Source organism: Fundulus heteroclitus, chromosome 23 (assembly GCF_011125445.2).
Source record: "Fundulus heteroclitus isolate FHET01 chromosome 23, MU-UCD_Fhet_4.1, whole genome shotgun sequence".
In the NCBI taxonomy this organism is placed as follows: Eukaryota; Metazoa; Chordata; class Actinopteri; order Cyprinodontiformes; family Fundulidae; genus Fundulus; species Fundulus heteroclitus.
In genome coordinates this window covers 30,670,059-30,693,459 of record NC_046383.1, presented here as the reverse complement: position 1 = coordinate 30,693,459, position 23,401 = coordinate 30,670,059, and the positions used below count along the sequence as shown (strand labels likewise).

Sequence of the window (23,401 nt, the reverse complement as noted above, 5' to 3'; positions counted from 1 at the left end):
CTGAAAAAGGGACTTTTATTTTTCTCTTTAGTCCAGTTGAAAATGTCTCTTGTTTGTGAGCGACTTACATCAGGGAATGTTACAGCGATAGTCCATGTCCTGCTACACGTCTGTGTGTGGAGGCCCTGCGTGACTCCAGGCCCATTAAGGTTGTACATACCACATATTTTATGCACCTTTCTAATACCAAACTTTTTCCTTCCACTGAATTTTCCCATTAATTCAGTGCTAGGTCAGACAAATGTGTAAGGTGCCAGCTTCTTTGGAACATATATGTTTTGGGTTGCCCCCCTTTTGTGAAGGGTGGCAATGACTGCCTGCTGCTGGACACATGTCAAGTCAGTCACCATCCCAATAATTGTGTTAATAGAGCTTCTGGGTGGCTAAAATAATTAACTAATGACAAAATGATGAGTTAACCCCCTTCAATCCCACTTTGATTTCATCAGGATGCATCTGTAAGGACATCCGGCCCCCCCTGCTGAGATGTTTGAAAGCTTAGCTTTAGTGCGACAGGGTTATTGGGAATCAAACAGGTGTTTTTACCCTGAGCCTGCGTTCATAGGTACTATAGTTGGCCTTGGTCTGCTCCTTCCTCTGCCGCCACTCGATCAGGCTGGGGCCGTGGTCTCCGGGCAGGCTGATGTTGCAGCGGCTGGCCGTGGGGCTGACTCCTCCCCCGGCGCCTCCCGGCAGGAGGGGCTCCGTGCTGAGCAGCAGCTCCATCCCGCTCGCCAGCGTCACCAGAAACGAACCGTCCGAGCTGACTCTGTACGAGTTCTGAGCATGATCTGAGGTTGTTGGGGGGTGAGGGGGGTGGGGGGTGGTGATGGAGGTTAGGTCGTGCATTTTCCACGGGTGGTCACACATTTGCAGAAACAAACCACACATGCACACAGTAGAGGCAAACACGCAGCAACACATACAGAAAAAAGTGTGAAGAAAACATCAGTAACTTGAAAAAGGCAGCCTTGAGAGAGAAATTTGCAAGGTACGGCGGCAGATACAGATGCGGAATGCAGCGTCTGACTCTTTGTGTGCGGGGCTTCTTTTTTGTCTAAACCGATTGCTTAAAATCACTTTGTCGAGGGCTTAGCTCTTCACTGTACGAGCCACAGCAGCTTTAGGGAAATCTAATCTATTCAAAGAGAGGAGGAACGAGAGAAAAAGAGGCAGATGGACAGATAACGAGAGACAGAGAGTAATGAAAAGAGGCAACAGACAGAAGGGAGGAAGAGTCTTTGGAGCCATGCCGTGCTCGGCCACTGTCGCCGTAAAAGGTTTCTCAGAAACTCAATTCATTTCTACATTGTTCCGAGTCATATTTTAAACCGAATTCGCACGTGTTAATATCGCTCTGAGTCACGTTTCTACTAACCCCGAAAACACAATTAATATAAAAAAAAAAAGGGAAAAATAATCATAAAACGACATTTTTTTGCCATAAAATTGAATGCGGCTAATAAACCGGATAGTTCTATCTATTCCCTCCACTGCTATAAAAACTCCTTCCGCCCATATGGTTATTGTTGCCTCAGAGGCAGGCGGAGGCGCTGCCGTTTAGGCGGTGGAAGTAAAGGGACCGTCTATAATGGAGGGTCATTTCGACGGTTTTTCCCCGCAGCTCAGTTACGGCGCTGCGCCGCGCACAAGTCCACGGGTGAGTGTGTGCGAGCGAGGGAGTCCGCGAGCGCACCCCGCCCCGTCTCTCTGCAGTGCCGCTGTCATTGTGACAACCGCTAGAAAGCAATTAAAGGGCTGACATGAGAAGAAACCGCTCCCATGAGTGGCTCCCTCCACTCCACTCTCATTTTTTTTTTTCACCCTCCTCTCATCTCTGCCCTCTTTTTCCGTCCCCGCCGCCACCCCCAGCTGTTGTTAAGACGTTTCACAAGTCATTCGGAATCTGTCTCTCCCGTCCTCGCCGTCAATGCAAGGAATGAATTAATTAATAGCCCTTTCTTCTGATTGCCACCTCTTCTGGTGATGCAAAGGAGGTCAGATTCAGATGGAGCTTTCATCCGGAGGAGGAAGGGGGATGCGTCCCAGCCCAAATTCAGCGAAGTGATGAAGAGGAAGCCTCTGGAATGACCCGGCCATGATGGTGCACTTTGGCTGCACGCAATAAAGTATTCCTACCCCTCGAACCCTGTAGCATTTCATCAACTTATGTTGATGAATGCTCAATGTATTTTATCAGGATTGAACACGCATTTAACACATTGGTACTGGTAATCATGCAGTACACAGGTATCGCATGATTGTGATGTGGAAGAAAAGGAGTTGGGGTTTTATTTTATAATTTTTTTTTTAAATAGGAGTTGTTTTTTACGAATAAGAAAAAAAAAAACGGCTTTGTGTGAACGGCTTTTATACGAGTCTGGTTACAGGTTCTCAAGAAAAGCCAAAGAGCCTCCCCACCGCATGTTGCAGTCACCATCGTGCTTCAACCACGGGGGTCGCAGTTCTGTGTTTTTTTTTTTTGCCACATAGTTTTCCATGTGGGCCAAAAAGTTCAGATTTGGCCTCAAGCGAACACGACACCTTCTGCTGTTTCCACGGGTTCTTCTTGCCCCTCTTTAAAAAAAGGCCAAACGGAAGAAATCCATGACTAATAGTTTCCTGTCAGCAGATTCTCTCGCCGTTGTCTGGATTTTGATTTTCTAGGGCATCAGGGCAAAGTGTGCCGTGCTCTCCACGAGTGCGCGGCACACGGCGCTGCTTTGTAAACTTTTTGTCCATACAAAATTAGAAAACCGTGCGTCTTTTCTTCCCCCCCCTTGACGTTACACTTACTGTATCAGTGTTGGTCCACCGCATAGAAAAACAAATCACATGGTTGTGGTTTAATTGTGAATGCGAAAATCTTTATGGCCTAAGAGCGCAAATGGCTTAAACAAAACCACAGCTGAATGCTCTGTCCTCCCTGCATGTGTGTGTGTGTGTGTGTGTGTGTGTGTGTGTGTGTGTGGGCACCATATATGGCTGTTTTTTTCTGCCCCCCCCCCACACACACCCCACCTTTCCAGAACAACTCACAAAGGTTATCATCACACATCTGCGGTGAAATGGGGCAGATGCGCTGCAGTATTTCCTTTGTGTGAAGACAGGGAGCACGCAAACGTACACAACGCTCTGCCTCTTTAATTTCGCCCCATCCAGGCTGCCGTCCCGCAGTTTAACAACTTCATTCCACAGAGGCGAACATCTGGCTTCACCTTGCTTGAACGTGTAGATGGTGTCGCTCGCGGACAGGTTGGTGCTGGTGACGAAGTTCTCACGGTTGGACGCCTCGACCTCCACGCGAGACCAGCGCTCCAGGTTGCCGTGGAAACCGCTCACCTCACCCGTGGGTAAGGTGATGTTGGTCACGCGGCCCTCGCTGCTGTACCTGAGGAGACGGAGCACAGACGTATCAGCGAGCACGCGTGTTGGGGGGAAAAAAAGCAGAGGGGAACGTCGCTCTCAGCCCGTCGAGCTCAAACTCCACCAGACACACGCGCGCCCATCCTCACTAGCCTCTCCGTTTTCACCCCTTTTTATTGGCGCCGAGTAGGTGTCAACTATGATTTATAAGCGTAATTACCCAGCTGTGGAGTTTGAGACAGAGACCGAGCTGGCAGCGGTGAATAATTCACACAAATGTGCTTTAGCGTGCGCGCAGTATGTAGACAAGCAAACACGTGTGTCATCAAAGCGTTTTGCAGGGATGTTCCCAGCCCTACAGATAAAAAAAAATAAAGTGACCCCAGTTTTTTTTTTTGTAGAGAAGGTGATTCTCAAGTGACCACTAGATGGCACTCACATTTCACTGTCAGTGTATGCAAAAACCAAAGACGTTCAGAGTCAATCAAGAACACACAGATGAAATAAACGACGAGCAGAAAGAGGGCTGCGGGCTCACTCACTCGTAGACTGTGGTCCAGCTGTTCTCGTCGCTCTTGCTCGACAGCAGGCCCGTGTTGCCGTGGTAAGAGATGTGGGCCAGGTCGTGGCCCTGGGCCGAGACCTTCCTCAGCATCCCGCTGTTGCTGAGCGACAGCCAGTAAACCTGTCCGCCGTGGAGCGCCAGCCAAAGCGGCACGCCGTGAGCGTCCCTCCTCACCTGCAGGCCGCGCCTGTTGCGGCTCGTCAGGCCCGAAAGCTGCCCGTCCGTCCCGTAGGTGAAGTTGTACAGGTAGTGGCCCGTGATGAGGTGCTTGGTGTACATGTGGGAGCCGTTCTGTCAAGAGGGGAGGACAGGGGGGAGGATCAGTCCAGCTCTTTAAATTCAAGACCTTTAAGGTCAGGACGAGCAGGTCACCGGGTCTGCCTTAGTTACAAAAAAATAAAAATAAAACATTTAATATTAACAGGGCCATGGCACAAACTGTGGAATAATTTCAAAATATACAAGTCATAAGAAGAAAAAGAAGAAGAAGAAGGAAAATACCAAACTTTACTAACAAGCTAGAGTTTGGGAGGGTTTTACGGTTCCATCTTTTAAACATGAAGTAATTAGAGAACATGTCGATTTCACTGGGGGTTTTAGAGCCAGTTGTGCTGCTTATTACAAAGTGTGTTGTGAATTATTGGATAAAGGCAACCAGGCCTAAATGTTTGATCATCAAGAAACGCTGCATCTTTAATTTTCTCTACATTCTACATGCCGTCTGTCAAACAGAGCAGGCCTGATATAGTATGGTATAGGAGGCCATGTTTGGGATTATTCACCAGCCTGCACAGCACCCCGAACTTTTCTAGTGTTTTAAACTGTTCTCCGAATGTATTCACACCTTTTGGACTTTTTTGTGTTTTGTTGCGTTCCAACAGCAAACTTTAATGTATTTCAATGAGATTTTTTGTGACGATGTGATGATACTAACATGTTTCACTGTGGGGATCACATACTTAGGCCAGTGTTCCCCGTTAGCTTTCTACCACACCTAGCATTTTGCACGTCAGCCATTCTCATGCTCATCTGTCAGTTTAGATGGACAGCCGTGTATTAGTGGCTTCGGGGTTCTTCCGTGCTCTTTCCATTCTCGGATGATTTATTCTAGACTGCTTTGTGAGATGTACGACGCTTGGGATTTAGTTTTAGAACTTAACCCTGGTTTTTCCCCCCTGATCCGGGTCTTCATTGTGCCGTTTTCATTTTCTCTAATGTTCTCTAACAAACCTCTAAGGCGTCCACAAAATAACTGGATTCGTACGGAGAAGAAATCACATCCCGATGCACTCTTTTGTTCTAAATTCAAATTAAGTGCACTGACATTCATTTAGGGCTATCAGGGTAAACCAGGCTGAATTAAGTCGTGTCAACACTGTTGCAAGCATCAATCCTACACCTGTAAAACCTCTTTTTTTTTTTTTTGCGCGTGTAAAACCTAGCTATTGTATATTAAGTGGTCCGTTTATAGAAAAAAAAATGCTTGCAAACTTTTAAATTTGTGCAAATTTATGTATCATTTCACACTGTTTACATTTCAGAACATAAGTAAACAGCTCCACACCTGGGCCCAGCGCAGCATATTCATATTTTGACCTTTTCACTGACGTGACGTCCTTCAGCCTCCGGGTGATGCTTGATGCAAGCTGCGCTTTGTTTTACGCGACCCGAGCTCCAGGAGCTGCGTACCTGGCTGAAGAGATATAGCTCCTGGTCCTGCGGGGAGCTGATCTCCACCAGTCCGGCCGGGCTCGGCTGAGGCTGGTTGGGGCTGACGGCCCTGATCCGGATGTTGCCCAGATCGGCGATGTACAAAGTGCCGTTGGGGGCCACGGCCAGGGAGGAGGGGGCCTTGAGGCGAGCGTCGCGGGCGTAGCCTCCGTCACCTGATAAGGACAAGGGTACATTATTTGGCTCGCTTTGGCTCTAAACACATGGATCAATGACGTTTTCCCCTTAAAGACACAAGCAGCGCACAGAGCTGCCTCGTAACATGACGGCCTCATGGCGGTGCTTGGGCGCTTATCGGTTCGGTTCAGGAGCCAGACTTGTTGGGATACAGTCGATTCCCGACGCAGCGGGAATGATGACCACCTTGATAGTGACCTCAGAGTTATCAGACGGCGGTATCCGGTGACTGAACGCTTTCACGCGTCTTTTGGTAGCCCAGCAGGATAACAGGCCGGGTAAGGGTCTTCAGATGCTGTCAGCGGAGGGGCAGGGGCCTCTGATGGCTCTGTACAGAAAGCACGGCGGCGGTTTATCTCCCAGCGGCGCGCGCATTACTCGTGTGTGTGTGTGTGTGTGTGTGTGTGTGTGAGAGCGAATGTTTGCGTCCTTTTGTATGACGCGCTCGCGGACGGGGCGCGCGTTCAAAGACACCGCGCGGGTGTTTACGGCGAAGGGGATGGAAACGGAAAGCTTCTGAAGAGAGTAATCATCTGTTAACAGCAAGACATGATTGAAAATATGCAAAGTACAATCCAAGAAATAGGGATGGTTACAGCCCATTGGCTTGTGGCGTGGCAGAGACACTTCCCTCCATTCTGAATAGAAAAAGAGACAGATTTTTATGAGCGGAATTAAATGATAAAATCACATCCTCTGACACTTACAATGAAAGCACGGCCTAACCGTCAAAGGGAACATCTGCTTATTTGTTGGGCCCTTTCCTCCTTTCCTTTTTATCGCATCTTCTTTTTTTTTTTTTTAGGTGCCCTTCGATGACATACCAACCGGTTAAAACATTCAGCGTCTAAAACGGGAGCTTTTTCTTCCACCAGCTGTAATTTGAATGGATTTGAAAGATTCCTCTTGAAGCTTGTTCCTCCTGAAATTTAGCTGCAGGTTTTGGCACGGAGGCGAATTCCTCGTGAATACAAAAATCCATCACGTTCGCTCTCCGCCGCCCAGGTACTCTCTTAGTCAAATGACATTCTCTGTTGCGACATTACGGCGGCTCTTCCCTCTGCTATATGTTGTCGGCATTTACATGAAGCTCATTATTATGTATTTTTGGCATTTTTCACAGGAGAAAGTCCAGGCGGGCCCCTCCCAGACGCTGGGTTTCCAGCTGACTTTAATAATTTAGGCAGACTGAAAGCAGAGAGGGGATATATTGCGGGAGACAGACAAGAGGAAGACACATTCTCGAGCACTGTTAATACATTTATTAGACAGCTGGGACCTAAAGGCTGAAAGATTCACTCACCGGATATCAAGACATACTTACCATTTCAAATCATGTTAACCTTTAAAATTGTCCAGTTTTTGTTTTCACTTAAATATCCTCCAGACCAGGGAAGATACGATCGAAATTGATTTCTAAATGCAGTTTTCAACCCAAACCCCCCCCTTCCCCTTCCCCAGGACAGTAATCCTATTAGACCCAATCTAATACTCTTACATTACCTAATCCTGTCCTCATGTAAGTGTATCTGTGTGTGTTGCTGTGTGTGTCTCTGTGATGACCCACCAGAGAAGCAGTCACAGTTGGGGTCTATCTTACAATCGCAGTCTGTGGGGGCTCCAGAGATGATCGATATCTCCCCGTTGGTAGACACCTGTGGGTTTGACAAAAAAAACAAAAAACACATTTCACGCGACCAGAATTCGCAAAGAGAGAGTGGTGACATAAAGCACGGCAAGGGATCACGTAAATAACAATATTACATGCTAAAGAAAACAGGAAAGGGCTGCAACGTTTTTGGTTAATTCTGCAAACAGAGTCATATCCAAACTTATTCAGTTTGTCACAAACCTCTATGTATTTTTTTTATTTTTTGGGAAGGGCGAACACAAAGTAGAGCAGAATGTTATGTGGCCTCCGTTCATGTTCAGGGCTCTTTACTCTGATACCCATACATAAAACCAGGTGGAACCAATTAACATCAAAAGTCTCCAAACTAAAGCCAGTTCATTCTCAATGTAAGTGTGGACGGTTTTGAAAGACATCTTCAAAACCTTGAAAGAAATTTTTCGTCCCACTTTTTTTTTTTTTTTTTGTCTTCATAGTCAAACTGTTTGATAATGGCGGGAAAAAAGCCAAAATATCTCATACCGTACGGGCCTCAGAATACCCATTCATTGTTACAGTTGATCCCAGCGCAGCTAGAAAACGGCTAAACGAGTGTTGGCACACCGGAAAGGATTCCCAGGAAAATCCTCTTCTCTTAAAAGAGAACATGGCAGCCCAGATTTGCAAAATGTGCATCTGAGCAAACAAGAAAAAAAAACAAAAAAAAAACGACAACAAACAAAACAAAAAGCACACGAGAGTTTTGGAACAATGCCCCTTGGACAGATGGGACCACAGTGGAGATGTTTGGCCATAAAACACAGCAGCACGTCTGCTAAAACCCCCCCAAAAAAACAAAAAAAAACACACCGTCTTAGGGCTAAGCTAACCAGCTGCAAGCCTTCAGCTTCATAATTAATGCACAAACATAAGAGCAGTGCTGGTCTTCTCAACTACCTTCTGCCTGGACAGTGAACACGCATTTCCAATTTGTATTAATCAAGCATCTCTGGTTGAAACATTTAGTCTCCCAATGGGAAGACACGGAGTTAAAAAAAAAACAAACATTTCACTACCTTCACCAAAGGAAAACACCTATATGTCCTGCAGGATTCTCCACATGTCGAGCCGCTCTAATATGTTTTTCTCATCTCAGCGGGAGGGCAGCAAAAACTTAAAGCGCGCTTATTTCCAGAGGGGGCCGCAAGACGAAAAACAAGACCTTTGATTTAAACCGGTGATGACAAAGTTCTTCGGGACGTGATAAAAGCCTCATCCTTCAACGGCTTCGCAGAGAGCCGGCTCACAGTCTGCGCTTAACCGAAAAACAAATGCAGCCGCAACGAGGCTAATTTGTAGCGTAATGATTGCAGTTTTAATGCCCCCTGTTGCTCCAGCGCCATGCATATTAAATAACTTTACTGCCCGAATAAAAGACTGAAATGAAAATGCAGCGCGTATCGATTATGCATGTGCGGTCCTTGATGTTTTGTCCGACTGCCCTGGGTCCCTGTGATGGACGGACGTGTCTGGACCACGAAAGCAGGACCCCGCGAACGCCGCAGCCAAGGCACGCTTCATGCTTAATAGCCCTATTAAACTGCAAGAAAAAAAAACAACAATTGCTGCTAAACGCTACAAGATGCAGCTGCCGTCAGCCATTTACCATGAAATCTTGCATTTAATTTGACCGTCATTCTTCATCCCGCGTGAAATACATCGTCGCGTGTACCTGCGCGCGTTTGCTGCGTCTCACAAATGCCGCGGCGATCTGTTTTTAATTTAATATCGCTCAGATTACCCACCATTTGCATCAGTCAGACGTGCTGTTTTTTTTTGTTTTTTTTTTCTCCTCGATGTGTTAAATGCACACGCTGAGCACGGAATGCCTCGCAAACACACATCATCAAAGCAAACCCCAAAAAAAAAAAAAAAAAAAACACATCTTGGGTAATTTCACGTCGCCAATTAGCGTGGTTCGTCGGCGTCGCCCCAACTCCAACTTACACTTGTTGCTAAGTGAGTGTGCGTGCCCACTTTTAATGTTTTTTTCCTAACAGATGGATTATTTTAGGTCCCGCATTGACATTTCATGTCAGCGCGACGAAACTTGCCTGATGCGAGCAGAAAAAAAACAAACATATAAGGCAAAAGAAAAAAAAAAACACATTTTCTATGGCCTACCAACACAGGGCTGGTTGGTCTCCATCAGAAAGGCATCTGAGACATTTTATGATCCTGTCTGCCTCCACATGGACCCAGCGTGGTGCTGCAGGCCACAAAGGCACTATTGATTGAGTGCAGCAGGCAGTATTTTCGAGGTGTTCAAGCCAAAATGCTACAGTCCTGTGGTATCCCGCTGCTAGCTCATGGACAAAAACCCTTGTATTTTAAATGAAAGCCGCCCTTCGGGGTTATCCCTTATTGTTTCGGGACCGCATCAAAGTTTTAACAGCCCAAACCTGAGTGAAAGATTCTAAACACTGCTTTGCTGACATGCATCTGCAATGTAAACGGCCTGTCAGCAAAGGGCGAATTACTGTCACAAGAGCTGATGGATTACTGATATTAGCTCCATATGAGCTGTTTCTCATTCTAGATTTTTTTTTTTTTTTTTTTTTTGCAAAGCCTTTTTGTTTTCTGTTGCTGTTCGCAGTAGCGTAGCATTACCGAATATGCACACTGTATGAATAGATCCGTTATGTTTGACATGAAGAACCTGTGGCAGATCAGTATACGTAATGGCACACCTTATTTCAATACACTGCCACATACTTGTTATTTTGAAAATATATGTAAAAAATAATTACACTAAGCCCAGGTATGATCACAGTGACATATTTTCACACTGAAAATCTAGATAAATCCAAACATAAAATGGACTACGTTTATTCACTAGGGAGAACTTTAACTTAATCATCCTGTTTCCTTGTGGCACAGAGGTCCACTTCTCCTAACCCATTTGAAAATGGACCAGAGAACATGGAATTAAAATACAGTTCCCTGCAAAAGTATTTTTCATGTTTTGTTGCTTCCCAACGTTGAATTAAAATAGATTTTTTTTAACTATCAGATAAGTGTTATCTGATAGCATGGTGACCTAAGTGTGCGTGTTGCCCCTGAGATAACTCACCGCTCACGTTATTCATCCCAACCTTCAAAGGACGTCTGTGACTTACATGGTTTCTGCATGAATTATCTAGTAGTTTTCCAGTAACAGCTGTTTACAGCTGTAACAACCTGCAGCTTTGTCCATTTTTCTGTCCATTACTCAAGGCCAAGCTGCTCCAGCTCCTTCCTGTTGGATGGTTTTCACTTGTGAACAGGGATCTTTAAGTCTAACCACAGATTTCCTAATAGGATTGAGGTTTATACTTTGACTAGGCCATTCCAACACATTTAAATGTTTCTCCTTAAACCAGTGGAGTGTTGCTTTAGCAGTATGCTTGGGTCATTGTGCTGCTCGAAGGTGAACCTCTCTTTTAGTCTCAAATCACGGACTGACTGACAGGTTTTCCTTGTATTTAGCATATTTCCCTCGATTTGGACCAGTTTCCTAGACTCTGTTGCAGAAAAACGTCCCCACAGCATGACTCTGCCACCACCATGTTTCACTGTGAGGATGGTTTTCTTGGGGTGATGGGATGTGTTAGGCTTAGCCAGACTGTGCTTTTCTCTTGAGGCCCATAAGTTAAATTTTAGTCTGGCTGGAGCATCTTCCTCCATATATTTGGGGAGTTGCCCAGATACCATTTGACGAACTCAAAATGTGACTCAAACACTTTTTTTCTGGCTACTCTTCCATAAAGCCAGCTCTATGGAGTGTACGGCTTATTGTTGCCCTATAGGGAGATAATCCAGTCTCTGTTGCGGAGCTCTGCAGCATCTTCAGGGTTACCTTTAGTCTCTGTGCTGCCTCTCTGATTAATGCCTTCATTAATGGGCTTTATAGCAACGGGGGGTGAACACACATGGCAGTTTTCATTTTTTTTTTTTATTATTCTTCATTTACATCTATTTTTCTCATTTCACTTCAACAACATAGACTATTGTGTGCAGATCCATCACATAAATTAAGATCAAAAACATTTAAATCACAGGTTTAGGTGTAACAAAATAAGAAAAAAAGGGGTTGAATACTTTTGCAGGGCACTGTTTGTAGCACATATGTTGTCCCTTACAAGGTAGTAAATGGCTACAAGTGCATAATGTAGTAACTCTCCTAAATTTCCTTTTTCTGCCCCAGCATCACACATGTAAACATCTGCTGTGACTTAAACTGGAGCTACGTGTTTTGGTCAGAGGGACCACAGGTTGGGCTTTTTAATTACGCGCGGTTCAAATGGGTCGGCCTAGAAAATAAAACACCTCAGGCCCGCAGTTTCTCTTCCAAGGGCTTGTTGATGGAGAACATTACATCATGGACTCTTGGTGATCGGGCGTTTTAAACAAATACTGCATCGTTTCTACCAGCATACCGAGACCGGGTCTGCCAGCAGGATAATGATCTAAAATCTGTGAACGGATCAACGCAGGAACGGTTCAGCATTCTAAAGAAGCGCTCAATATAAAATGCATCACCGACAGATGAGTCAATGATTGCACCACCAGTTGTTACTGTGGAACCCCCCCCCCCCTGAATAAATGTTCTCAAACTGAAGATCAATTTCTTTTCCAAAACATTTTCATTCTGAGGCAATTCTACATCAATAAAGGGCTTTTCTTTTTAATCTTTACTTCACGTATAAGGAAAAGGAAAGTGTTGTACTATAATTTTACATTTTTGATCATTTTAAATGTTACCAAACAAAAACAAATGACCATTGGGAAGGTGTTGGCCTAGTGGTTAGAGCACTGAGAAGGTTGCAAGTACCCGGTTCCATCCCCAGTGCCTGCACTCTGGGTCCCTGAGCATGACCCTTAACCCCTGATTGCTCCCCAGGCGCAGCACAGTGGCAGCACACTGCTCCCCAACAGGATGGGTTAAGATGCAGAAGTGAATTTCTCCATTGTGAGATCAATAAAGTTCAATTATTATTATTAATTATTATTATTGGAGCCCTATTAGACTGTGTGTAATGAAGACAGACAGACAGACAGACAGACAGACAGGTACCTGTTGGATGCGGTTGATCCGCCTCTCGTCCGTCTCAGCGATGAACAGCGTTCCCAGGTGCGACAGGGCGATGGCTTTGGCGGCCTCCAGGGTTGCGCGTACCGCCGCTCGGCTCACCAGGTGGTGGTCGATGCCTGGGACCTGGCAGTGTATGGGACGCCCGGCCACTATCCGCACCTGAAGGCTCTCTGACACCTAAAAGAAACGCCATGTCATTTTTTTTATTATTTTTTTTTATAAACTGTGCAACACAGAGACAGAAACGTACCCCCGAAACAATACGTCCACAGAACCACCCGCTGATAATATAACAGCGTTCATTGATCCGCCGCATCAAAACATCACCAAGCCTGATACCGCCGCAGCGGCTGACTTTTACAAGATGAAAAGCTCTGTTCATTAACTTTGCAGAGTGAGTTCAACAACATTTTCTAATAAACAGCCCCTGCGGTGACCTGTGATGGCATTATTTGCTTCTATTTACCTTGGCAGACTCACTCCATTTAAGTGGATCTCCGGGGACGGCTGATGAATTTGTAAATCTTTTCGTATTCTGCAATGTGCTTCCCAAGTGTGATTGCAATGCGGCTGACCGGATGAGACAAATGCGTCTCGTGAGCATCGTTTCTCTACCTGCAGGACAATGTTGTTGTCCAGGATGTAGAGGGAGTTGTCCAGCGGGTTGATGGCGAGATCTGTTGGCCACTCCAAACGCACCTGTGAAGTCGCACACACACACCCACACAGAGATCCATCATGTCAGATTGTAAACTTCTGTCAAAAGTGAGAAAGCTTATACAAACCTCTGATGGCAACTACCCACAAGAGTCAGTTACAGGTAGTACAAATAATATCGCCTTAATAACATAGTATTAGGCCTCCTGACCCTCCCTGCTCATGCAAAGGTCAGCGTCGGGCAGGGAGCCTTCCCCGTGTTTATTCAAGTCTCACACCGGCGCGCTTCGGCTCCGTTCCAAATGTCAACCAATAACCATGATCGCTGCCTGCTCAAATAGCACACCGTGTCCGCTAACACCGTGGGGGTCAAAGCCAGACAAAGCCCACACCTTCTCACAGCCGCCCACATCGCTGTCCATCTCGCGCAACATAAACAAACGGCGGCGCTGAAGTTGAGGTGCTGCATGTGGCGGGGGGGGTGGTGTGTGTGTGTGTGTGTGGTGTGTGGGTGTGTGTGTTTGTGTGTGGGGGGGGTATCAGGTGATTGATGACTCTCAGGATGGATTGGTAAATAAATGGATCATGTTAAATTGCCACTGACATGTCCAATTATAGGCTCTGTCAAATGAGAGTGGGGAGAAGGCTCGCTTCGAAATCCCATTTTAAGAGCTGGAGAGATTCATCAAGTGGGATTCAGCGTGTCCCTCACCGCAGACAGAATGCATCATATCCCTCCTGCTTATGGTAATGAACTGTTGCTGTGATGATGGGCAGCCTCCTCCAGAAAGTACTGTGACCTGTGAACGGAGTGGGCCGTCTGCCGTCAAAGTCAGATGAAACTTTAATCTTATTTTACAATTAAATTAATGAATTAGGATCATGATTCAAAGGGACACGGAGTGTTTGGTTTTCCTAAACCATACATGTACAGACAATTTCTAAAAAGGTGAAAAGTTTGCCTGGGACAGTTCGAAGTAGGGCAGCACTTTTATTTCCTTTTTTTTTTAACACGTGTCATCCTCATTTATTAAATGGAATTTCAAGAAAAGTTAAATAAATAGCAAGGTCTGCAAACTGAAAAATAATGACGTTTGCCATTCTATTAGAAAAGCTTTGTCCCTTCTTACTAAACACAGTTTTCTTCTGCCCCACACTGACATGGTCCAGTTGCTATGAAAGAATATACCGTATTTTTTGGACTATACGGCACACTTAAAATCCTTAAATGTTCTCAAAACTTGATGATGCGCCTTACAATCCAGTGCGCCTCATATATGATTAAAGTTGTGCTTACTGACCGATTTTATGTGGTACAATGCGCTCAAAAATCTGTTAAATGTGTAAGTATAACTTTGGTTAGCAAAGAAGTCGCTCCACTCAATGGCTATTAGGAGCATTACGGTACACTGTGTCACTACCTGATCGGACCCCTGAGCTGTCTACTTGACTGCCTGACTATGATGTCTAAACTAGAATTGCATTCATGTAAGGTAGCACGTGCCTGGAGTACACGCAAGCAATAATAAACCTAGTAAGTTAATTCAATATAAAATTTATGTTTATTTTGGCCTTTTTTTAGAAACATTGCAGTGTGGTCCAACTACTCTGTCCTCCCGACAGAGATGGATAGCTCTCCCTCTCAGGAGAGAGCTGTGTAAGTGAAGGGGCGGAGTGATATTACACACTTGGGAAGAATATTTAGTGCGCCTTATAATTGCGGTGCGTCTTATATGTGGAGAAAGACACACAAAGACACATTAATTCACTGTGCGCCTTATAATCCGGTCCGCTATATGGTCCAAAAAATACGGTACCCAGGTATTAAACAACTCATTGCCGGTGCTTTCCCTTTCAGCAAGTGCCCTATACCCTCGCTGAAGGGGAGAATAAAATAACAACTTGACAATTGAGAATATCCCTCCGAAGTTTCAACACCTCTCTGTATCAATGGCATCTCAACATAATTACAGTTTTAAAGCCAGCCTAGGACTCCAACACCTTGACAGATGCAAGGGTTTAAAAAACAGTTTAAAGGTTAGTATCTTCCAAAAGTGGCTGTGGACTCTGCCTTTAAATGTTGAAACTAACTTTATAAGTTTACAATTTTATAGACTTTAGTTGCTCACACATATACTGTACATTCTGTGTAAAAACAACCAATTGTTATAGTCTGGCCGACTTGAAGACAAGGTGGTTAGCAAAAATCCACCCTCGCTTGAAGAGACAAAGCCTTGAACGATGGGTTCTTTTATGCCCAATCCTGACACCCTCACTACCAGCCTCTAATTATACCTACTGTCAAACCGCCTGTAAAGCTGTGTATTATTATTTTAGAAGTTGTTATTTTTCATTGGGCTTTTCTCATGACTTATTTTCCAAGTTTATACTGGTTGACAAAAAAAAATAGCTTGCAGAACAAATATCAGATTGAGAATGCATTCATTTTGAAGCATTATGGGCTACATTTCAGAGGATACTGTGTGCTTCCTGATGTTTATTCAGTCCTGAGTAATTCCTGGGAAGTTGTGGTCACCAAGTGCACTAAAGGATCATGTAATGCCAGTTATGGAGATTATGAAGTTTGTTATCACCACACATTTATTCTCAAGCTCCAGTGAAGTTTAAGTTTAAAAAGCTTTGAAATTTACAACTCTTCTGGCTGCAGCAGTATAATCTCAGACTGAAAAATTAAGATAAAATCAACCTTAAATTCCATGGTAAGCAATATTTGTTTATAACAGAAATTCATTGTTATTGGTATCCCTAACAATCCCTTTAGCATAAATTTAATTGAAGTATTTTTTAGGTAGTTATATTTCACTTTTCTAAGCTGATGACAGTCTGTTACTTTTTGTTTCTCCAGGACACAAATATGAGGACTACAGCGAAGCCTTTTTTTCTTTACCCTCAAGTCACACGGCTAGATGAGGATCCATAGTTTTCATGCCGCTACGAACACTGAACAGGAAAGTAAAAGAGATAAAAAAGGGAGTGATGCTTATTCTAGTGTACAATAGCAAATGTAAACTGGGCCCCAATGGAACTGTGGGCTTTGGTCTGATGACATTTAGACAGCAATAGACTCTCCAGGTGGGTTCGTCCTTTGACTGTTTGTTGAATATGGCTCTGTGAATCTGTGGGCCTGTTTCCCTTTCAAAGAACCTGGGAACCTTGTCGAAGGTGCATGGCAACATGAACTACCAGGTCTATTTAAATATAAATCAATAAACTGAAAACACAGTTTTTCTTTGGAGGGGGTTCAATAGGATAATGATCCAAAACATACGTGCAAATCAACCTTGTTTCATTACTAGAACTAAATCCACTAGAATACCTGTGGGATGATCAGAAGAAAGCGAAGCATGAAAGTGAACCGAGGGTTTGGGATGATCTTTAGGGGTCATGTGAAGAGGAATTGTCTCTGTATTAGGGCTGAAACAATCAACTGGATTAATCGGATTAATCGATTATTGATATAAATAACCCTCAACAGACTCTAAAACAAGCCTTTTGCTGAAAGAACAATCCACTCAGAGTAGTAATTAACTGTACAAAATATATATGCAATCTGCATTTCAGATGAAAAACCTTTTTTTTACTGTTAATATGTTCAATCCTTAGCGCCACAAGCAACATAGTTTTAGCTTTACCTTATTCAAATTCTGTAAAAAAAAAAAATCTCTAATTAAGCACTTTTTTTCTATCTGATTGTTAATCCATTAATCAACAAAAGAAAACAGTCAGATTCAGCAAAACAGTTGTTAGTTGCAGCCCTTGTTATGGTGTCTACTGTTTTGCCAAACAGGGATATATTACTGAAGGATGTTAATTTACTAAAAGTATCTCATTTTAGATTAATCGATTAATCTAAACAAAATATTGATAGATTAATGAATTACTAAAATAATCGATAGCTGCAGGCCTACTCTGTATGCTCCCATATGAAATAATACATTTGAAGAGTACGCGTTGTCCTACCGGTATAAGGGGGTTGTAGAAAGCAATTCATTCCAAAAGTTGCAATGATTATGATGCAGTATTTAAAAGACACATTTACATTCAAATCTTTTTACACCTCTTCGCCCCGGGGGGCAATGAACAAATTTGTCCTCATCTGTATACAGTACGCAGGCCCTGTGCCGCTCATTTACCCTTTCTGCAGCAATGTTTGTCTTGTCAGGGCAACAGGAGTTTCCGTCAATACCGGCTGAGGTCACCGCGGTAGGAGAGAGCCAACTCAGATGGAGGACAGACAGACGCGATCAGACCAGTGACGAACAAACACAGGGGCTGTAATGTAGCCGGGGCGCTAAGACATGAAATAGCACTTTGGGGAATTCGCTTAGCTTCAACACGCATATTCACACATACATACACAGGCACTATGTGGGGGCAGATATCCCTTCCACAGAGCTAGCAGCTCATCTATTATTTATCCCCTGCTCTAATAGGCCTGATATTAGTTAGCAGTGTGATCTGAGGGATAGCTGAAGGGAACCTGTGCAGCAGCTGTCTTTGGGCTTAGACACATTGTCCTGCTCGCACGGAGACATAAGTCTGGCAACGCGGGGTCCGGAAAATCATCCGCGGCTGCGGAGGAACAACAAACTTTGCGATCCATAGCCGTTTTGATATAATGATTTTAATTAGCTGACACAGATGACATTTCAGGAGACAAATGCTTCCGCAAATTATTTAGACGATATTTCAGAGCCAAACGAGGCTGCGGCTCCCTTCCGCTAGTCATTGAAATTCTGCAGCTTTATTAGCGTACCTGGCTGATATCCATGCGTGCATCACAGCTCAGCGGCTGCGTCGACATCAGTCCGTTTGAGCCAATCACGGTGGAGAGCAGACCCCGCTCGTTAATCTTCTGAATGGTGGTGCCATCCACGAAGTAGACAACTCCTCGCTTATCCACAGCAATACCTACGTGGGTGAGAGAAAAATCAGGATGAGCCTCTGGAAATGATGGGGTGGGGGGCCAGGAGAAAAAAAAAACGAAAAAAAAAAAAAAAACGGGAGTAGGAGAAAGAGACTCGAAGAGGAGTGGAGGATAGTTGAGTGAAGCAAAGAGGAGAGCGGAGAGGGCTTCCAACTCAGTTAGTCATTCAGCTCGGCAAGCGGCTGTCTTATCAAAGGCACTGCACCACAGAAATGTAATTATATTTCCATTCTAGAGCCCACTAAAGGGATTAGAACAATACAACGGGAGGAAGAAGTTATTTGTCACATTAGATGTGAGCGGGGTGCCGCAGTGAACTTTTGACATTTGACGCCTGTGCAAATGTGTATTATAAATGGGCATCCACTCCTCAAACACACACATACACACACACACACACACATATGCCTGCATGTGTGCATATGTTTACCTATATTTGCACTCCCCCGTATGGCCACAAGCCTTGCGAGTGTTCATTGCTATGGGAGGCGTACACTTGAACTCTCCTTGCTGAGGAGCACGGCAGTATGCGGGGAGCAAAGAAAGAGGAAAAGAAGTAAATCCAGGTATTAAAGGTCAGGGCAGACTATGAATCATCTGTTATGGATGAGGAGTGACCTTCATTCCCGCCTCATCTCCATGCAGAGAATAGCCCTTTGACTCAACTCCTCCGCAATAATATTCCACGACTCAACCCTCACCTCTTCCATATCGCAAGCAGGCAATTCCCTGGGATTGCTTTCACTTAGCATCTTGTGACAATAAGCCATACTTTAGCAGTCCTTCCTTCCATCTCCAGCTCAATCACTTCATTTACAAACGCATTTTGTTTATGGCTCGTCATTAGGTCGCGTCAGATTTATGCATAGATTTCTTTGTCTCAAGCGTGCCTCAAAGGGCTCTATGGCAGGGAAAAAAAAAAAAAAACAACCTTAAAAGGAATCAATCAATGTAAATAGAGTGCAGCCTGAAACCAAAACAATTAAATGGTACGGGGAGGCATTATGGAAGGTTAAAAACAGATTCATACAGAAATCCATTAGCTGCTTAATTGAGCGATTATTTATTTGTTTCGCCTTCTTCCTGAATTAATTTGAATATTGGCCAAAACATGTTGGCAAATTTTGTCTGGTGACACATCCAGCAGACAGTTAATTCATTTACTATGGTTCGCTTCATACATTTATATTCAGAATCCTCAGTCAAAACAGTCAGACAGGATCTATTAAAACCAAAGAAAAAGGAAATAATCTTAAACAACTCCACCGATCTGTTAAAGGAATTGACGTGGGATCAGGGGCTGCTAATGAGAGAAATACCTCCAACACTTTTTATAACAGAATTAAACAGACACCAAAAAATTGTTTTCATAGTTAATATGTTCCTGAATTTTTTTGTTTTTATTTAGATTGGGCTCTACTATAGAAATGGATGCAGTAAAGCCAGCAGTAACCACCTGCCTCCTAAGGAGCGCCACACAACAAACAAAAGCAAGATTCTTTGTGTGTGTGTGTTTGTTTTTGCATTAAAGATCATCCCAAAAACTCCACAAAGTTATTAATAAGACACTGAAAATACTTTCAAGATTATTTTTCTTCCATGATCTTGATCAGTCACCTTGATGTTTCATGGGCCTATTGATGAAAAAGATGTTTGGAGCAGTAAGTTAAAGGAGCAATAAGCAAAATTTCTTTATTTTAGATAGAAAGAAAAAAAATAGTTTAGTGACAAACTAAAGGTATCTTTTCAGATGGACTATGGTATGTCGTCACGCAGCATCTCTCTATGTTGTTCTCCAGTCTCTTGTTTACAAAGCAGCGCTTGTGTGTACGTCCATGTGAACAGCTAACACTCAGGGCTTAGCCCCAATACCGCCGCGTTCACCAGTAGACAATCCGGACCTGTTACTACCACAAAAAACAACGGTCTTTGGCAAAGAAGTTAAAGTCAGAGACAAAACGAGGATTAACGTCGGCCTCACATTTTCCAGGTGAATAGCATGTCGAGAGCAGAAACAGCTCCGGTTTGACTCGGCTCTAGCTTTTCTCCTCCAGACAGGTGAGTAACTGCAGGAAGTCAAATGTTTGTTTTTGTTACAGTTTCGTTAAACTTGTGTTGCTCTGTTGATTTGACTGAATGTAAAGCTACAATTGTGGCATTTGGGTTAATAGTTGGAGTTTGACCAGCAGTGGGCCAGGCGTTACTGTTATGTGAGGTAGCCGGCAGCCCAGCTAATATAACATTTAATGAGCTAATGAGCTCCCCACTGTGATCCTCACGTACATTTAGGGCATTCTTTTTTGGACAAAGAACGTTAAATTGAAATGGATAACTGGCCTGGTGCTTAGATTTTGGAGGTAGAGAGAGAGGCGCACATCTGGTTTTGGTCCACAGACAGTGCTCAACAGCCCACCTAGTGGTGAAGTTTCACTTATTGCTCCTTTAAAGGCTGTTTTTTTAAACCATACAAAAGTAGCTGAAGACTCTAATCTTAGCACTCAATGGAAGAAAAAGCTGACTTGATCAGTCTTGAAATATTTTTACTCACAAAAGTGTTCATTCCAAACATTTTCACATTTTGTCATGCTACTTATACACTTTTTATTATAGATGCATTTTTTATTAGTTCCACCACCACACTTCACATAGGTGTGAAGTGCACATAAGCTGGTGTCATCTGAAGCTAACTTGTTGCAGCGCATTGTATTTGGAGGTATCAGATTTATCCTCTTCAACATTTATGCACCATTTTGTGTTGGTCTGCTATATAAAATCCCAATTAAAATAAACTGCTGTTTACGGCTGTAACTTGACAAAACTGTTTGTGGTCGTAGCGTGATAAAATGTGAAAACGTTCAAGGGATATGGCAATAGACTCAACATGTGCACTCCGTAGTCTTGCTTAGGGTGCTTCCTTGCGTAACACACGCCAGCTCCCAGATTCATGGTGAAGGTCAACAATCTAATGTCAGAGGTGATATATGTCCATATTTATGTTAACTATGTGAGCCTGAACCTGCAGGAAGACACTGTTAGCAGGCAGAGCATTCTTTTTGCCTTTTCTATGATGTTTTCTTTATAAGTTCTAGCTTTTTGATCAACAGATCCTTTTGTGTCCTTTCTCTGAACCTGCGACAGAGGTCCTAACTGCTCTTTGTTCCAGGTCGTACAAATAAAATAAACTTTCTTCCCAAAAAGATTGTCTTCTACATCTACACACACACACACACGGGTGTGCGTAAACACAGGGGCCGGCACTGGATTCGCGGACGTCCTCTCACATTTAGCAAACCCTGGGCCGACCCTGCGAGTCATAAATTGTGCAGGTGAAGTGCCGCTGCAGACGGGAGGTGGGCAGGGAGGAGGGCCAGGGTCACTGTGTTTCCTCCAGAGGCCACGAGTTGAACTGCAGAGCTCTCCCTGCTGCCCCCTTCATCATTCCTCTGACACAGACAGATTACACCGCCCACACAACATCGCCCTCCCCTCAAACAGCACCTTTCCTCTCCTTTGCTAGCTTCCCTCTGCTCTCCATCACACCTAACCTGATCTTCTCCTGCTCTCTTTTTTTCTCCCCCCCTCCCCAGTGCCCTCTTTCCTTTGCATTGTTTTTTTTTTCCTCCAGCTTTTTAGTTGGTCTTGCTCTCTGTATCCTCTGACTTCTAATCAAATCAATGACCTTCAACTCTTCGGTAATGTCTGGGCTCTGCTTTAATCTGTGCACCTGCTCTTTTCCTCCCCTATACTCATCATTCGCTCCTCTCAACCTTGCCGTTGCCCCTCTTGTCACCTGGTGTTATGCAGGAGGCGAGTCTTAACCCCCGGGCGCGCCCCGAGTCTGCTTGAGCCTAAAGCGCAGTACTTTTCCCCCTGCTGAATCGCCAATCCTTGTCTTCCCCCACTCTCCCATCCATTCCCCACTCCTTTCCTAAACCCATCCCCGATTTTAGAGCTCATAAATCCTGCACAAGGACATGATGAGGCGGACGGGACTCTCGCTCAATACCGGTCGCTCCCTCTCTCCCCGGTCTCTTCCTGAATATCTTCTCGCCCACTTTGGCTCTATTGACTTGTTGCCTAAATTCCCTTCATCCCACCCTTCTCCTCCTCATTTTTGTTATTTTTGTTCCGTGGACAAAACCTCGGGTTCAGTACGCCGTCTGTTTACACAAGAAAGCCTCTGAATAGCTGGCAATCTATTTAGAACAATAAATACAGGACCAGGCTGACTTATTCTTTGTTGCGCAGCCACAATGGAAAAAATATCACTATTATTTCTTTGTGTGGGGATTTACACCCGTTTATGTTGCTTAAGAGTATTCGACGACGTTCGCTGAAAAGGCGGTAGATTAGTCCACATTTTCCTTGTCAGGGGCTGGATTTCCTGCCGGCGTGGCTAAAGATGTGTGTTGCATTAGGGGAATTTACAGCTTCTCTCTTTTATCCAAAAGGATACTCAAAAGACATAGAGAAGATTTAGTGTTTCTCTCCGAGTAAACCTGACTCTTAAGAGGTTCATGTTTAGGCAGACACACGAGGAGCGGAGTAATTGCGATAAATCTGGCCGGATTGGAAGCTGGATTTCAGCATTAGATTTGAATAAGATGGCAGTGAGCTCACCTTGGAGAAAAAGAGCAAAGAGAAAGAAAGAATGACGCAGTAGCCTTATGAAAGAGTGAAATGCCAAAAGGTTTGGGAATAAAAAAAGAAAAAAAAAAAGAAAAAAGCCGCTGAGAAGACGAAGAGCGCATGATGAGGAGTTGCGTAAATTAACTATTACAGGCCAATCCCTCTCTGTCAAAGGGATCTCTTTGCTCTGTGTCCCTGTCAAAAGAATATCAGTCGTAATGACCCCCTGTGGCATTGCAATCCAATCCAATCTGATTAATGCCTTAAAGAGGGCTCCCGGAGAATGTCTTGTTGTGTTGATTACACATATTTGAAGAGAAGGAGCCACGAGGGAGTTCCTGCGCAGAGAGGTGAAGAAGAAGGTGGAAGGTAGGAAACAGGATAAGGCGAGGAGGACTAATTATTACTTAAGTAGTGGATTTGTGTCTCACTTAGCAGTAACAGCAGACAGCCCCGTGGCATTCAGTAGCACCAGCGCGTGGTGTGTTGTGAGCACCGACTGCTTATAACACCAAGATCAAGACTGCAGGAAGTCAGCTGCTTGGTGTTACTGTTAGATCTCAAACAGTGACAGTAAAACCTTCA

The 23,401-nt window shown here is 44.2% G+C and overlaps 1 protein-coding gene across 1 annotated transcript in view; it reads right to left on the bottom strand.

The window, feature by feature from the left end:
• tenm1 (teneurin transmembrane protein 1) overlaps window positions 1-23,401 on the bottom strand; it is a 298,417-nt gene that overhangs the window by 19,631 nt on the left and 255,385 nt on the right. Inside the window, exons 23-30 of the mRNA XM_036127074.1 lie at window positions 18,017-18,171; window positions 13,198-13,281; window positions 12,565-12,759; window positions 7,407-7,494; window positions 5,621-5,817; window positions 3,909-4,222; window positions 3,219-3,391; window positions 547-791 (exon numbers count right to left, since the gene is read on the bottom strand). Of these exons, the coding sequence (XP_035982967.1) occupies window positions 547-791; window positions 3,219-3,391; window positions 3,909-4,222; window positions 5,621-5,817; window positions 7,407-7,494; window positions 12,565-12,759; window positions 13,198-13,281; window positions 18,017-18,171 (1,451 nt within the window). The remainder of the gene's footprint in view (window positions 1-546; window positions 792-3,218; window positions 3,392-3,908; window positions 4,223-5,620; window positions 5,818-7,406; window positions 7,495-12,564; window positions 12,760-13,197; window positions 13,282-18,016; window positions 18,172-23,401) is intronic.